Here is a 17,336-nt window from a genome sequence, read left to right as displayed (position 1 = left end):
TTCCTCCACCGAGAAAGAGGGCTGGCAGCCCCGGCAAGGCAGTGGAGCTCATTACCGTTTGCTCGGTCAGCCTCCATAGCGTTAGCATGTTTCGCCGGCTGCAGGGATGTGTCGGCACCTGCCTCGGCAGGGGAGGTTAAAAAGGCTGCGCCCCGGCAGCCTCCGTGTTGCCGGCTATCGCAGCCTCCACCTCCATCAAAACCCTCCGGGCTTTTTTCTGCAGCAATTTGTGGAAATAAACAGCAGATAAAATCTGTTGGAAGGCTTGGTTTTTCTCTTTCGTCTCAGAGCGTATAATTAAAATTGGCTATTAAAAAGGCAGCATGGTGGGGCATGGCATGCCCGGCGCTGGAGGAGCCCGGTGGCAGCCCAGAGAGGAAGCACGCCCTGAACCCCAGTGTCTCTCCTCCGACTGCCACACCTGGAACGTGTGCTCAAGGGCCGGGCCAGGCACCAGGATGCGAGTCACTGGCCAGGGATCAGCTCCGAAATGGCCACGGTGACTTGAGCCGCTTGGGAAGAAACAGGAGAAGGTTCAGGTAAGGGAAAGCTCGGCCGGGATCGGGAGTCTCCGCAGCCCCGGATGCCTCCGGATGCTCGGGCAGAAGTAGAGGGCTGGATGGCTTCCTTAAATCCACACTTGGCTAGAGAGATACAAACTGTTTTCCTGATGTATACAGCTTTCCCCCTTCGCTGCGGTGGGATTAACCCCCTGAGATGCCCCCTTGGCTCTCAGACGCTGCAGCAATTGATTTCAGAGCGGCTGCACCGCCTGCAGCTTTTGCAGGGCTTTCCCCAAATGACGTTCACTTTGCAGTGGCTTCTGATCAGCTTTGTCCCTCGCTGTACGTTTTGGGCTCTGGCCTAGAAAGCGCCACCTGGGCTGGCACTCCCCAGATGAACCTTGTCTGCCCGCACAACCCCACAGCGTCTGCGGGATGACAAGCTACCGTCGGTCACCACAAGGGATAGGGACACAGAGGCAGGTCACACAGGGCTGGCTGGCAGGGGAGCTCACCCATGGGCTCGCAGCCTGCTGGGGGTGGCTCATGCAGGGAGGCACCATCAACAGGAAGAAATAATTTTTTTATTTCAGAATAAATACCCAAACCTTGCATTATTCAGGAATAATTACTCTGCATTCAGCTCACTCCCTGCTCTCATTCAGAACTACCTGCAAGCAGAGCTGCTCCAACGCTTGCAATCGCATTTCTCAGTTTACAGTTCCTCCTCAGACCAACCCTAACATCCACCTTTCCCTGTCACCAGGTTTTGCAGAAAGGGAGATTTTTAGCAGATTTCTGCCTGTAACTCTGCAGTGCTGACGACAGGGAACTGCCCATGTCATGAAGCTAAGGAACACGCATAGGCCACTGCGAAACCCGAAATTTGTTTTGCTACAGCATAGCAGAAACAGACCCACCAGCTATGGAAACTGTCAAAGAAAGAAAGAAAGGCTGATAAGCATTTTATGTTAAAAGGAAAACAAACTATGTACATTAGAACACTTACTTTGCATTTATAGAGCATCCTTCATCCAGGGACATCAAAGCACATTAAAAACACTTAAATTCTTTTGACGTGCTACACGAGGTAGCAAATCAACGTACTAGAAAGCACTATTTACAGCACAATGACGTTAAGCGAGCTCCCTGTCTTCACGCAGCTAGTCTGTAGCAGCGCTTGCAGCCGAAAATCTCGCGGCGATGCCCCTGTTGCCATACCTTTTACCGGGCTGCCAGAATACTTCCCGGCCGGCACATGCGCCTGCTGACTTCTCTTGCCAAATTCCCCACGTGCAGGCAGGCTGCTCGCTTTCCCCTGGGCTCAGGTTGGTTAGCTTGTGTTTTCCTTTCTTGCAATGAAGTTTTTTTGCCCACTGAGTCCTTGAAGTTGGCATAGACCAGAAATTACTTTTTTTTTTTTCTGAAGAGATGCCAAATTCCATCAGGCTGCTCTGGCTCCTCAAGCACTGAGCTGTAAGACGCTCACCCTGGGCGAAAAGCAGGGATGCGAGTTCTTCCTTCAGCAACCTGGGTGCTGCCTTGCCGGAGCCCGGTGAGGCAAGACATACGTGCTCAGCTCCACTCCTGCTTCCGCTGGGAAGTTTTCCATTTAGTCTCAGCAGGTCCGCAGGAACCAGCTCCCATCACACCAGCAGCATAGCTCGGCAGGGATGGGCAATTTGGTTTCAAAAGCAAAACAAAATAAACGTAACAGGCTCCAACCTGCGATTTGTTGCTTGAAATAACCTGAAAGGGTTTGCTTTGGATCCACATCAGCCATGGGGAGCTGCCACAGGGGTGCTCACGATGAGGATGGAGCAGAGGCAGCTGTCAGTCCTTGCCCAGAGCCTGCGGGACATCTCATGAGAAGAAAACCCTTTCCTTATGCCTGCCGATGGCTTCCTCCAGCGTTGCCTTTACATCTACCATCCCTCCTGGGGACACACCTGAACCAGGGGGATGGTCAGACCCTTTTAACCGGGACACCACTCCTATCCAAAGAGGTCCAGCCAGAGTGCAGACGAGGAGCAGAAGGACACCCCTTCCCTGGGCTGATGTTAAACCAGGCCTGTGCAAATACACGCTCTCATCCATCATCCGCTCCCCACGGGATGCACCCAGCCCCCTGGACAGGAGAGCCAAGCCCGGGAGGGATGGGGTCCCAGGCTGCCAGTGTTCCCTGCCTCTGTGCTCACGTGGCTGCTGACAGCATCTCTGACCCGCCAGTAAGTGGCTGGCTGTTGGGCTGGCACTGCCTGCTTGTGATGCTCAAGAATAAGGAAAAATAAAGAAGGAAAGGGGGGATTCTCAGATCAGTCTGGCTTTTCAGGGAAAAGGTCTGTAGAAAACGCTAACATGTCAAAAAACTAAAACTGCTCAGTCTGCACTTCACTTTTGTACAAAAGGTCGCTGTTTTCCATTAAAATAACTCTTCTTCCGTCCAGCTCCAGTTTGGAGCACGCACAAGCCTTTGTAGCTAGTGAGCCTTGCAGGGCCATTGTGGCCAAAGGGCCTGATCCAGACCCCCCAGGCACCAGCATATGGCTCCTCACCGATCCTACAGGCTCTGCAACATGAGCTGCACCTAGATAAGGAAAACAGTGTGGGGCAACGACCCAGGATGGATAACATTTCCCCTTTAAAGCATACGGTATCTTCAACTGTTTTATTATTAAATACTTCTGCCATACAAGACAGCATGTCCACATCCTGCTATTTCCCCTTGCAACAGATCTGCTCTGCCCACAATTATCCTAACAAGCATCATTAACACACAGCAGCCACTTGTGGGGCCAGGCTAGGCTTCATCCTCGGTTTCCCCGCCTGCCCCTATTTGCTCCGGCCTCTACTCACATCTGGATGTGAGAAACCCTAGAGGAATCTGGAACACATCAGGCTGAGTTAAAATAAGGCTCCAGACAATGTCACGAGGCCCTGGCTGCGATGGGGCAGGCGGGCTGGCCGTGGGTGCCGCGGCACGCTGGCCGGCTGGGCAAGCCCCATCCTGCCCTGGGGAAGGTCTCCCAGGTGCTCGGACAGGCTCTGCGCTGCGAGAACCCGGCACAGCAGATATCCATCTTCCCAGGGTGTTATTCTCACCTTCAAAAGGAAAACATCCAAACGCCAAGTTTTGCTAACAAAAAGCGGTAGACATTTTGGAAATTAACAGCTGCTTAGAGCTAAAAGGGTGTGTGTGTGTGCAAGGGGGTGTGTGTGGGGAAGATAGAAATTAAAAAAGAAAGAAACCAGGAGAAAGGAAAGAACGTAATGTAAAAGGAGGGTAGGAAAATGCCTTTAAAGTGGAGCCAACTTTATTCAAAGGCACTGAGGAAAGTAATTACATTAGTTTACAAATGCCTTTGTGTTCTGCAGTCTTCCTAGGTTTGGGGTGTGTTTCTAGTTTAACTTTGACAGTTTACAAACCTACCCTGGCCCTGCTAAATAAAGGCAGGACTGCACCTTCTCCTGGCAGTCCCACGGGTGACCAAAGGCAAAAAACCCCATCTGAGCATATTTGCAAGCAGTCTTAAACCCTCTCCTAGAAGAAAAAGTTTGCAAACAACCTGTGAATTTAAGTCATTGATGAAGGATGTCTTTGATCAATGAATTAAACGAGGTGGAGGGGAAACACCACCTTTCTCTACAAATTAATTGCTGTTGGGAAGTAGCACTCGGTTGTACTCGCCCAAGTACAACACCCCTACTAAAAGCACCCACCAAACCGGGCTGTTTGGGATGACTGTACTGCTGGGATGGACTGCAAAGAGTTCGCGGTGTCCTGGCGTGGCTCACCTGATGGGTGCCGACTTGCTCGGCCATGACAGCTCTGGCACATCCAGCTGGGCAATCCCACCTGGTTTTCATGAAACCAAACAGCAAAACCAGCTGCAAGGCTTTTGCACAGAGCCCTGCAAGGGCAGCATGTGCTGCTCTGTGTGCAGCAGAGCGCCCGAACACAGATGTCCCCAAAAAGGGGACCTTGGTGGGTCAGCCACTGCTCAGGTACGCACAGTAAATCATCACATGCAGCGGAGTCGGTTCCAAATCCAGGCACGCTAGCATTCTCCAGTGTCCTCCAGTGCCCAGGACAGCGTCATTTCCCCTGGGACCATGCCAGGGGTCCCACAGCCCTGGCAGCCCACACCACGCCACCTGGGGACGTACCACAGCGGCACAGGTACACAAGGACGTGCAGGGTAGTGTCTGCCGATGCGTGTGCGTGTGTGCCCACCGACGGCCCCGTCCCCTGGCTCGCTGTGTGCCAGCCCCCCTGAGCTTTGGCTGCAGCAGGAGGAAGGCGGCCAGTCGCCCCGACAAGCCCGTGCTGGCCTGGGCAAGCAGGGCTGGTCCCGCGGCTTGCCTGCTCCTCCCCAGTGCTGGCTTTTTAATGGCATGTCAGGCATTCAGTGATCTTCTGCACTTAGAATTGACAGAGAAACAAATCTGGTGTCTTTGGTATTTCTCTCATTCCTGTTGGCCTTCGTTGGAAAGTCAAAGGGGAAAAAAATCCCAATGAGACACACGCAAATAACCCTCTCAACACCCTGCAAAATGTTGCAAGTGCTTGTACACAGAGGCTCACACACAAGCTCCACAGATGATAGCACGTGTGAAACTGGAAAATGGGTTCAGTGTGCTTTGGCCTGAGTCTGGCACATCCTCCTTTTCTGTGGCCATTAGGATACAAAGCACTTATTTATTTCTTGAAGCAAAACAATCCTTGCAGCAAGGCCAGATGCTCCGAAAGAGAGAGGAGAGGGAACCGCTGGCTGGATCCACTGAGCGCTGGGATGCAGCCAGGCACGCACCCTGGGAGGGAGTTGGGGTCCCCCCCCGACCCCGAGACTCTGCAGCCCTGGCTAGGAGAAGACCGTTATCACCCCCAGACCCATGAATGCGCCTGCGTGCCGGCACACGGCGGTGGGAGGCAGATGCAATCCCCGGCGCCGGGCGGTCCGGCGCCCCGCAATGCTGGGTTTGCTCTCGGAAACCCGCTCCCAAGTCGCAGGGACAAAGGCAGGGAACAAAGGAAAAATCATCTTCCTAAATGCTATTTGTTCTGGCACACTCTGCAGCTCTCTGTGTGCTGCTCTCCCACGGCTAACAGCAGCCGAGGCGTTTGAGTGTCGCTGCTCACCAGTTGAGAACGACATCCATCCCTGCCAAGCCTTTGGAGCAGTTCTTGGTCTGTAAGAGATCTCGCGGAAACATTGCTTCCTGCTGGCATCAAAGGAGAACATTTGAATGAAGGCCGTACATCCACAAGTTTCAGATTTGTGAAAGCGCATGCCACGATTCTTTTTTAAGCAGAAATCAAATTTGGTTTAAAAGGAGCCAGAAACGGTGCTTTCAAAAGCAGCTGAGAGTGGTCTTTGTGTTGCAAGGTACTGACTAGCAAAGCTGCTCTTGCACCACTCGGAGTCCTCTGGAGCACCAGCAATTATAATAATCTGCTGCATTGATCATAGCTGATAATTCCCCTGGGCATGCCACTTAAAATGCTCCTGTATTTATAAGGCACAGGGTAGCACACTGGAGTAACACCGCAACAAGGAGAGCTGTAATTGTTTGCTGGAATAAAGCTCCAGGACAAGTTTATATTGTGTAGTCCAGGGTTCTTCTTCTTTCTTTTGCACTCCCTGCCCTTCCCTGCCTCTCCCCGCCGCTGACCACCACACACTTCAAATTTAAGAACGGAGCAAACCATGTCAGGTGAGTGGGTTTGTTTCCACGGCCCACCAAAGGAAGCCAATTCCCTGCCTGATAGTAAAATTGTTCAAGGATTAAATAATTTTAACAGCTTCCATCAGCTCACCACAGTCAGGCAAACACCCCAGGATACGGACACGGAGCAAAAGCCCAGACACATGGTTTTGCTACGGCTTTTTTTTTTTGCAGCACAGCATGCACTCACACCTCCTCCATCCGCTCTGCTCCAGGGCAGAGGGAACAGCTCCAGGATCTCTGAACCTGTCCCAGCCGCCCCTAAGTCACACAGCACTGGCATCGCACACAGAAAAAAGCATTTTGTGTGCGGGATTGCTACTCCATCCAGCTGGGAAGCATTGGGCACGGTCCGATGCCTGGAGGCTGGATTTAGACTGTTCCAACCTTGAAATAAGAGCCGCTAACTGCCAGGCTATTTAGATACCCAAAGAGTTCACTGGGGAGGTGATGGACTTAGCGCTACCTCAAAGTGAAACTGGAGAGCTTTTAAAAATGTGCTGAAATGCAGCTTTTGGGTAAAATACTACAGCATGCATGTGTGCAAGGGGGCAGAGCGAGAGGCAGCCGCAGCTTCTGGCTGGTGTATGTGAGTTGCAGCTCCTCTTCAGCACCCTCAGCCTCCCCTGCGCTGGGCTCTGCTCTCAGGATCAGGATCTACCAAGGAAGGTAGAGCTCATCATGGGGCTTCTGCCCTTCCTCTACCTTGCCGTAAATTAGCTTATCTGCTTCCCGTTACTGCACAGGCTTGGGGCACAGGGTTGCTTTGGTCTCTCTTGCTCCTTCCTTGCTGCATGCAAGACTTTAGTCTCTGGAGGAGCGAAAGAGTTTGCTGAACTTACAGGGCTCAGAAAGGACGGGAAAGTAAAATGCACTTGACCGTGACACATAGGCACAAATGAGGCACACATCCCCCAGAGACGACTTTGCCCTGATAATGGACTTTCTACCACACCGAGGTGGTGAAAATGGGTATCTTTAGGTAAGGTGTAAATGCATGTTCAGTGTAGGCTCATCTCTGCTCTCCTTTCCTCACTTTGTGACCTGAACAGCAACAGTTGAAGCTTGCAGGTTTTATAACTCGGGCCCTTGCTATAGGTCTTGCAAAAGATACAGAACAGGAATCAACACGTACGTTAGCCCCTGTGTAAATTCCCCGTGACAGCTACAAGTTTCACACTACGCTGCAAAGCTCTTGGGGTCCAAGCTTTAATGGCCACCTTAGAAGAAAAATGGTCCCCTGAACCTTCATGGTACTAACTATAGCTCAGATGAGATTTTAATAAATTTTTAAGGGACTCAATCAAAGCAACTTTGCAGACAGCAAGAGGGAATTAAGTTCTTGCGGCACATACAAGGGTCTTGAATGTTGGCATGCTGGAGCCATACAGAAAGCCGCACCACAGCTGAAGTAGAGCTCCATCTTTTGTTTAACTGGAAATCTGTGCCCATAACCAGCTGCTCCTATTATTGAGACACAATAAAGACAGAAATACTCAAAAATCCCTTGTATTCAGAAATCCAAGCTGGCATGTTATAACCCCTTTGGATTTCTCCAAACCACAGGCCCAAGGAATTCCAAGGCTGAACATTCACATGTATTTACACATGCCTTGCCTAAAAATGTGAAAAACACATCATAAAAGTACTTATTTTTAAGCATCTGCCCTCAAACTTATGTCAGTGCAAGGAGGATCAGCTGTCGGACTGCCAGCCCCAGCAGACAAACTGGCTCCCAAAATTGCCTTCCCCCGTTTTTGCAGCCAGACCCAGTCTGGGATTTTGCTTTGCTGAGGACACGTCTCTGTTGGTGCCTGCCCATTTCAGGACTTTCACACTTACTTTTTTATCGGACCATCGAACGGCAGCAGGAAAAAAAAAAAAATAAATTCTCCAAGCCCACATCCCAAGCTTCTGTCTCGCCTCCCATACAGCCACCTCTCCCATTCCCATCTGCATCCGTATCTTACAGAAGAGAAGTCCCTCTTCTGCCGTAAGACAACTTCTCATTCAAGTCCAATCCAAGCAGGATCAGAGCCCACAGGAGCCTCTTGGCCATCCTGCGTAGGTGATGGCTATTGCAAGAAACCATGTTTTCTAATCACCTTGTAATTTATGGAGCTCAGCCTTGGGTTTTTACCCGTCGCTCTCCCTGTTGGCAGGTTGCCGCTGAGCCTTACACCTCTGATGGTTTGAAACCTCTTCCAATTTCCTGCCTGAATGCATTTGGAGCCAGTTTATAACTGTGTTCTTGTGCCAAAGCTGGAGCTTGAATAACTGCTCTTCCTCATCTAATGCATAGGGAATGATCACAACCCTTCGATTTGTGAGGCTGAACAAACCAAGCTCTTCTAGCCTCTTCAACGAAATAACATTTCCAGTCTCCCTCCAGTTTATAACCTTCTTTCTTGAGCAGAGATGTCATAATTTTTAGCCAGCTTTCCAGATGGATTTTTACCACACCTTATGCAGTGGTATTATAACATTTTTTTATATTACTACCTTCATCCCTGTGTTATAAACGTATTTAGAAATATATAATATTTATGGCTGTTGCGTAAAGCACTTTGTACTCCTGTACGCTGATGAGCCATAATATACGGGATAACTTTCAGCTCCACTCTTCAGTGCAATGTCTGGATCGTTAGCTGTGAACACCAGGCCAATGCTTTTTTTCTCTTCAATAGTGGGTGTTAAGTAACCAACACGATTTTCACATGGTTGACACGTACCACAGATCAGCTGATGCCTGCATTAGCATCCAGGAATCCAGTGAGACCTTGTAGGTTTGAGTTGATTCCCCTCTAGATTATACTTAATAATTCAAGCTACGGATTGAAGGGACTCTCCAAATTCTGCAATGACCTGTGGAAACTGCCAAGAACCGATGTCATGTTTGTTGGCCAACCTCAGCCCCCTGAAATCCTGTAAATTGCTGCGTTGAGTGAGACGTGAGCACTGTCTCCCAAGAATAGCGAGGTAGGAAGGCTGTCGTCCAAGTATAATAAAAAAATTGCATTAGTCTTTCAGGGGACCACTTACCTCCCCAGCTCGTATGCTGCGTAGAGATTTTAATAAAGTAGAATATTGCAGAAAAAAGTTGTTTCATTTCATCTGTTTCATGTCAAAGAAATATGACAGTGAAACAGCAGAAGGCAGAGAAAAATTCACTGCTTGCAAATCTGTATTTCCAGCCCAGCCTGACAGCAGTGTCCTCAGCCGGAGCGGAGCCCACCAGCTGCTCCGCAGCAGACATGAGCCTTTCAGAGGCTGCACATCACGCACGCACACCCGACTCATCGACCAGAAAGCCACAAGTCTGTCTGCAGCCTTGCACGGCTCCAGCAAGTTGCTGCAGAGGGACCCCCTACCCCCATGGGAAGCAAACGGCACCCTCCTGCCCCATGGGCACTGGTAACTCCCGGAGAAATTCAGGGCGCTGCTCTTCACCCAGAGACAAGCCCCAGCCCTGCACTGTGGCTCTTTCACAGCCCAGAGAAGTCACACCTTGCTTTTGTCTCCTTAGTGGCTCCTCTGACGCGGCAGGTCCCCAAAGGGCTGGCGGGTGAGCTATGCTGGAAGGATTTCAGTGCCTGTCTGTGGCTGCTTACGCTGCTCCTCATCTCCATGGTGATCAGAGGCAGGTCTGAAGTGGCAAATCTGCTAAAAGGCCCAGCAACGCTGACAGAGGGGTGTGATTAGAAAGCGGGTGTTCGTATCGGGGGCACCGTGGCAAGAAACAGATGCCAGAAGAACCTAAAAATACATTAACCTGGGTAATGCATGAGATGTCAGTACCTGCTGCTAGAGCTAACGGACTTTAACTTTCCCCTGACACTCGAAACTCCCTGATGGCACGCTATTTCTTAAAAAGCACCTGAAGGATCAAAGAAGCATCCAGGTCTTCTGGAATATGTCACCACCATGCTGGAAGTGGGTTTCTATTGCTGTCCAGGCCATGCTGTACTCACCAGAAACCACGTCTAACTGGTCATGTGCCACCTGTCACTAAATACCTGTATTTCCACTCAGAGCTACAGGGGCATGGGGTACCTCAGGCTCCAGAAGCCACCAATGCACCTGGACAGAAGATGGTGCTGAGAGAAGGTGGCATCAGCTTGGCCATGGTCCTCCAACTGGACTCCCAAAACCCAACTGGTTCATGTCCCCACAGCATGAAGGAACCACAGAGCTACCTCAGGACCGTCTGTACCTCTCCATACACCATGTCTTGTACCTCCTGGGAGGCACCAAGGCAGCCTCTGACAGAAGGAAGGTGACAGAAAACAAGACCACTGCCTGATTTGCACAACTGGATGGCACCAAACAAAACACACAGTGCTACGGAGTTTCAAGCAAGCACTAAGCAAGGTTTGTAAAGACAAGAAGAAAAAAAAAAACAAACACCACCACCAAACAACTGGATTTTCTCTAATCAGACAGATAATATTTACAGCCTACGGGTGGTGCCAAAATATTTCAGGAAATGCCTAAGCCCACGTGAATAAAAGCTCAGGAAAACACAATATTTAAGGACAGCAACTACAACACTGAGAATGAAAGCTTTCCACCCTCTCCCAGCCTCCTTACACAGTTTAAAATGATTGCCATAGCAATTATCAGGGCTAAGCTCATTTTGCAATCTCCACTGTGAATTAAGTTCTGAGTCCAACATGTAAAAGATCAGCATAAAACCCAAATGAATCACGCAAACTGCAAGGAGCAGAAATCAATGCGCACTCCACACAGACAGCATGCTGAGGTCTAATCCATCCCGCTCAATTCCTGTACCCAGAGGCTTGAACTTCATTTGAGCCATTCCTCCTGGTAAGGCACAAACATCATGCTTGAAAAACCCAGCCCCAACGACTGTGGCCCATTTTTCAGAGTAATCTACCAGCTTTGCCTGCCTGCCCCACACTTACTGCAGAGCAGAGAGCTCCAGGAGGGCAGGACACGAGTCCCATCACTTTTTTTCCCCATGAAACAGCAGTAGGCACGTCTGCATCTGTTCCCTTGCACCATCACAACAAATCCCATCCTGGAAGTATTTTGTTTCCCTCCCTCAATTACCAATCACATCTCCAGACACAGAAAACCACAAGTTCTACAAGGATCGCATCTCTGTTTTGTTTCAATTGTGCGTTCAGACCAGACCTGGCTCTATAGTGCACCCAGAAACAGCCACATGCAACAAGCACTCACACCCCTAGAAGAAAAATCAGGGCAACTATTTCAAAAAAGTATATTAAAACAATTTATTTCAGGTCACTCGGTGGTGTTGTCCTTACCTGCTCAGGCTTCAGGCCGGGGGGGACCCATGCGTACTCCTCCAAGGCACAGCCCGAGTCGTCGTCAGAAGTTGAATTCCTCTGGAAGTCAAACATGAGCTTCGTGACGGTCTTCTCCATCTCCAGAGGCATAACTGTTACGATGTGCTCTTCCTGGGAGCACTTACAGTGAAGGCAAATCTTCCTGCAAGGGGAGCAGAGAGGAAAAAGAGCGGATGCCCCGGTGAGTTGCACTTTAAATAAGAAAGCAAAGCAATTCCTGCCAGTTGCTGGCCTGCAGATACTAAACTCAACCTTTTTTATGCACAGGCATTTTCTAACACAGGATTTGCCTCTCTTACAAGGACGAAATGAAAGTCCATATTTGCTGTAACAACACTTGGCACTCAAGCCGAGTCAGACTGCCCGATGTTTGGGGATATGTAATTGCTCGTCCCTTTACTGCACTGCATGGAGTATTTCCAGGGGCCAGCACAGGCAAGGGCCACACACCCGCCTGGTGCAGATCGGCGTGCCAGCCGGTAATTGCCGAGCAGTTACTGAATTTAGGACAGCTGAGTACTTGGCTAATACAGAAAACGGTGGATTGACTTGAAAACTGTGAATGACAAGTCCCTTTCACATGCTGATAGCATAGATTTGCTTATTAAAGTAGCATAAAAATTGATTATAGTCTGAACATATAAAGCTAAATTAAATTAAGGGAGGCTACAAAAACCACAGTCACACTACAACAGTATCTTAACTATCCAGCTTGACGGCACACACTGCAGCTCAGCGGCACACCAGCTCGCACGCTGCCCAAGACACAGACAGGGGCAGGGAAAGCACAAGAACTGAAAAAAACAGCCCACAGGTTGCAATTTAACAGCCGTTAGCTTAATTCACTGCAAACATCACTTCTTATCACTTCTTTTAAGTGTCTGTTCCTGCAGCCGGTGGTCTGCGGGAGATTTTCTCCATGTGCTTGAACCTGAGCATTTATCCGCAGGGCTGCTAGGACATCGTAACCCTTCACCAGGGGTAACAGCGAAGGACTAACCTGGCTGAAAACATCCCCCCGCCCCATAAAAAAGGTTAAAGAGAATGCTGGTAAAGTGGCTTCTTTTTCTGAAAATGCAATGTTCTTCCAAATATGGGTCAATGGTATGTATTTAAAATTAACCACACAGGATTCTGAATTAATTTGTGCTAATGAAATGCCACTGATTTCTGAGGAACGAGATACGGCTTCACTTGGGCAGCAGAAGGGGGACATCTCAGAAATAAGGTACCACACAAAAAGCAAGGGAATAGTTGCTGTTGCCATTGCAGGTTTCTCTGCTGTAAGGTAAAGCACAGAAATTCACCTTTCCTTCTTTTTCACCACTGCGTACAAGCCAGCTAAGCATACCAGCGCTCAGATCCAGATTTGAGTCTGAATTTCCATTTGTCCATTACAGCACAAGAATTGCACTCCAGCAAAAGTCAAGAGGCTCCGTTAAGTCAAGCCAGGGAGATTTGCCAGATTTTCCCATTTCCTGCCTTTCATCAGATCTAAACCACACAGCAACCCCCACGCACCCCAGCGTCTGGTTTGCGTCCAGTCGGAGAGTCTCAGTATTGCCTCTGGCTGTTACCTTAAAAAATAATCAAGGCACAATTTCATGTGAATACTTTAATTAATCAGCTACCGTGGAAGGGCGCTCTGCCTCAGCAAAACCGCTAGTTTCTTTGCCGTTTCCATCTCACTTCACGATATGATTACAAGCAGCTCAACATGCAACGAGATGCTAAGAATACTTAATAGCTCCAGAGCCCCCCACTCGGTGTTGGAGATAGCCATTCTAACGGAGTTTAGGACTTTCTGGTCAAATTTTAATTTTCAGGGTAACAATCACAAGCTACAAAGGGAGACAAACCCAGTGGTCCATGCTCAGATAGCGGCAATGCTGGGAGCACAGGCATTGTGATGGGGAAAAAGCCAACCCGCACGTTTCTGCCCTCCTCCCTGCACCAAACGCATCCCCTCCGGGAGATGCAATACGGCAAGAGAGCATCAGAGGTCCTGGCTTTTCATAAATTAGATAAATCATGTCATCATAAGGACTTTAAATAACAATGCTGAAGAGTTAATAGGTGAGATGTATGATCAATTAGACCCCAGAAGTCAATCCAAACAACCGCCATCCCACAGTTCACACCATGTACAGCCAGGAGAGCGAGGACCAGCTCAGGAAGCTGATTTATCCCCACCCTTCACTCCTGCCCCATCCCAGGCAAGTGGGTACTGCCAGCAAGTGGCTTCTCCTGGTCAGAAAAGCAAAGGAGGAAAAGGAGACAGGTGGCCTGTCTACTCAGCAATGTCCCCAGGCCAGCACAACAGGCTCTGTAAAAACTTTGCACCATTAAAAACTGAGCATCTCCAGTCATGGGGTTTCTGTCACCTCCCAGGACAAACTGTATGAACTTTAAGATCTTGCCCCTGAGGTATTCAGTTCTCTTCCCTTCCTCTCATTAAAAGCAGAAGATTAACAGCTTTAATTACAATTATTTTCTTTACATTAGGCTATGTTGTTTCATGGGAACAATACTCAGTGTCCTAGGAGTGTCTTTCCACTTCTATGATAATAGTTTCCATGACTTCTTCACATAGGTCTCACTTACTCAACTTTATTTTATCATCTTCCAGCTCGCTATAATTAAAAATAATTCCCTGTAGTAAAAACTTAATATGATAATGTACATTTCAAATGTGAGATGAAATTGAAAAAGCAGTATCCCCCCACCACACTCAAAGCAGAGTGGCACTAAGTGAGACAATGCATGTGCCAGTGCTCGACGGCACGCATGATGACCAGAGCACCAACGTGCCATGGATGCCGGTGCTGCGGCAGAGAGCTGGTGGGTGTTGGAGAGGAGCAGGCCATGGCCAACAGCCCGCTCAGCTGATGAGGTTTGTTACTCATTAACATGGGAAGAGTGGTGGAGCCTGGAGATGCTCAGCACATCGGGGTGCCACATACCTTGCCATATAAAGGATGCCACAGCCCAGGTGGAGTGGCACGTCCTGCAAAGGGAAACCCATTAGGCTTGGCTCTGGCCAGACACAAGCCTCACCTAACCACCACCAAAGCTTCATCAACAATGACTTGGGGGCAGAAAAGATCTTTGCACAGCAGTTAGCAGGGCCCACTGAAAGAGCTTTAAACTAGATGTGAAAGGGAAAAGGGACAAAACCTGGCTTGCTAGAGACAAGCCTGGGGGTGGCATGCCACTGCTTGAGGGACAGTGTGCTACTGAATGTCCTCTGGTCTGCTATCTCAGTGGAGGTAGGGGATGGAGATCCATGCAGCAGCAAAGGTGCAAGGGTTAGTGATACGTTAGAAATCATGGAAGTGCCTGAGAATGGCCATGTAGGAATTAGGGCTTCTGCCCCCCAAAAGGTGGGGGGATCAATAGCCCAACTGGAGTGCATCTACATCAACGCACGCATCATAAGCAACAAACAAGAGGAGCTGGAAACCGTTGTACAGCAAGAGAACTATGACATAGTTGCCATCGTGGAAATGTGGAAAGACAAGCCAGTGGGATAGACCACCAGTCTGGCTGAACAGAGAGCTTTGGCTTGAACTCAGGAAAAAAAGGAGAGTTCATGACCTTTGGAAGAAGGGCCAGGCAGCTCTGGAGGGCTACAAGAAATGTCATGAGGTTATGCAGGGACAAAATCAGAAGGGCCAAAGCCCAACTAGAAATTAATCTGGCTACTGCCATAAAAGATGTTTCTATAAACACATTAGCAACAAAAGGAGGGCTAAGAAGAATCTCCATCCTTTGTTGTATCTGAGGGGGAAACATAGTGACAAAGGCTGAGGAAAAGGCTGAGGAAAAGGCTGAGTACCCGCCCCCTGAGCTGGGAGACAGGGATGGGGAGCAGAATGAAGCCCCCGTAATACAAGGGGAAACGGTCAGTGACCTGCGCTGCTGTTCCACTTAGATACCCACAAGTCTATGGGGCTGGATGGGACCCACCCGAGGATGCTGAGGGAGCTGGTGGAAGTGCTCACCAAGACACTTCCAATCATTTATCAGCAGTCCTGGCTAACCGGGGAGGTCCCAGTTGACGGGAGGTCAGAAAGTGCAACAGCCACCTACAAGAAGGGCCAGAAGGAGGATCTGGGGAACTACAGGCCTGTCAGTCTGACCTCAGTGCTGGGGAAGGTATGGAGCAGATCATCTTGAGTGCCATCACACGGCACGTACAGGACAACCAGGTGACCAGGCCCAGTCAGTGTGCATTTATGAAAGGCAGATTCTGCTTGACTAACTTGATCTCCTTCTATGACAAGGTGACCTGCTTAGTGGAAGAGGGAAGGGCTATGGATGTTGCCTACCTAGATACTGGTAAAGCCTTTGATGCTGTTTCTCACAGCCTTCTCCCAGAGAAACTGGCTGCTCGTGGCTTGGAAGCGTGTACTCTGTGCTGGATAAAAAACTGGCTGGATGGCCAAGCCCCATGAGTGGTGGTGAATGGAGTTACATCCAGGTGGCAGCCGATCCCAAGTGGTGTTCCCCAGGGCTCTGTACTGAGGCCAGTCCTGTTTAATAGCTTTATCAATGATCTGGATGAGGGTATCAAGTGCACGTTTGCAGATGACACCGAGCTGGGCAGCAGCACTGCGCTGCCTGAGGGCAGGACAGCTCTGCAGAGGGATCTGGACAAGCTGGACTGATGGGCCAAGGCCAGTTGTATGAGGTTCAGCAAGGCTGAGTGCCGGGTCCTGCACTTGGGTCACAACAACCCCATGCAGCGCTGCAGGCTTGGGGAAGAGGCTGGGAAGGTGCCTGGTGGGAAAGGACCTGGGGGTGCTGATTGACAGCAGCTGAACATGAGCCAGCAGTGTGCCCAGGTGGCCAACAGCATCCTGGCTTGTATCCGAACCAGCGTGGCCAGCAGGATCAGGGCAGTGATCGTCCCCCTGTACTTGTCACTGGTGAGGCTTCACCTTGGATGTTGTGTTCAGGAGGGAGATCGAGATGCTGGGGAATGTCCAAAGAGGGACAACGAAGCTGGTGAAGGGTCTGGAGCACAAGTCTCATGAGGAGCGGCTGAGCGAGCTAGGGGTGTTCAGCCTGGAGAAAAGGAGGCTCAGGGGGGACCTTATCGCTCTCTACAACTGCCTGAAAGGAGGCTGTAGCGAGGCGGGTCAGTCTCTTCTCCCAAGTAAGAAGCAATAGGACAAGATGAAATGAACTCAAGTTGCACCAAGGGAGGTTTAGATTGGATATCAAGAAAAATTTCTTCACCGAAAGGTCTGTCAAGCACTGGCACAGGCTGTCCAGGGAAGCGGTTGAGTCACCATCCCTGGAGGTGTTTAAAAGCCATGTAGGTGTGGCACCTAGGGACATGGCTTGGTGGTGGAGTTGGCAGTGTTCGGTTAACAGTTGGACTCAATCATCTTAAAGGTCTTTTCCAATTTGAACAATTCTATTACTTCTGCTGCCTGCGCTGCCAAGGAGCCCCACACAACTTGAGAGGAGTGCAGGCAAGTTTTGTTTTTAAGCAAGAAGAAACTAAAGCCAACTCTGGAAATCCTGTCTTCATTCCTGAGCCCTTCGATCTTGCTCTCGTCCCAGAGGAGGATCCACAGGCTCATCTCAGGGAAGCACCTGCCCTGGTGATTAAGAGAGGTCTCCAGCACTGGGGAGGACACAGGGTTGGAGATATTTCAGTGCCTGGGCTAAAGGCTGGGGACACCCTGGAACATCAGATGACTCTGGAAGCTGAGGGCTGGCGAGGAGAAATCCAGTGATGTTGTGTTTCCCAACGAAGCAA

General features: G+C 49.8%; 1 protein-coding gene across 2 annotated transcripts in view; it reads right to left on the bottom strand.

Moving 5' to 3' along the window:
* Positions 1 to 17,336, bottom strand: part of PRICKLE2 (prickle planar cell polarity protein 2) — a 109,078-nt gene that overhangs the window by 19,576 nt on the left and 72,166 nt on the right. For both annotated transcript variants that reach the window (XM_040592910.1, XM_040592911.1), the window contains one exon: positions 11,522 to 11,705. In XM_040592910.1, the coding sequence (XP_040448844.1) occupies positions 11,522 to 11,705 (184 nt within the window). The remainder of the gene's footprint in view (positions 1 to 11,521; positions 11,706 to 17,336) is intronic.

Source organism: Falco naumanni, chromosome 4 (assembly GCF_017639655.2).
Source record: "Falco naumanni isolate bFalNau1 chromosome 4, bFalNau1.pat, whole genome shotgun sequence".
NCBI classification, from domain to species: domain Eukaryota; kingdom Metazoa; phylum Chordata; class Aves; order Falconiformes; family Falconidae; genus Falco; species Falco naumanni.
This window is presented reverse-complemented; position numbering and strand designations above follow the sequence as displayed.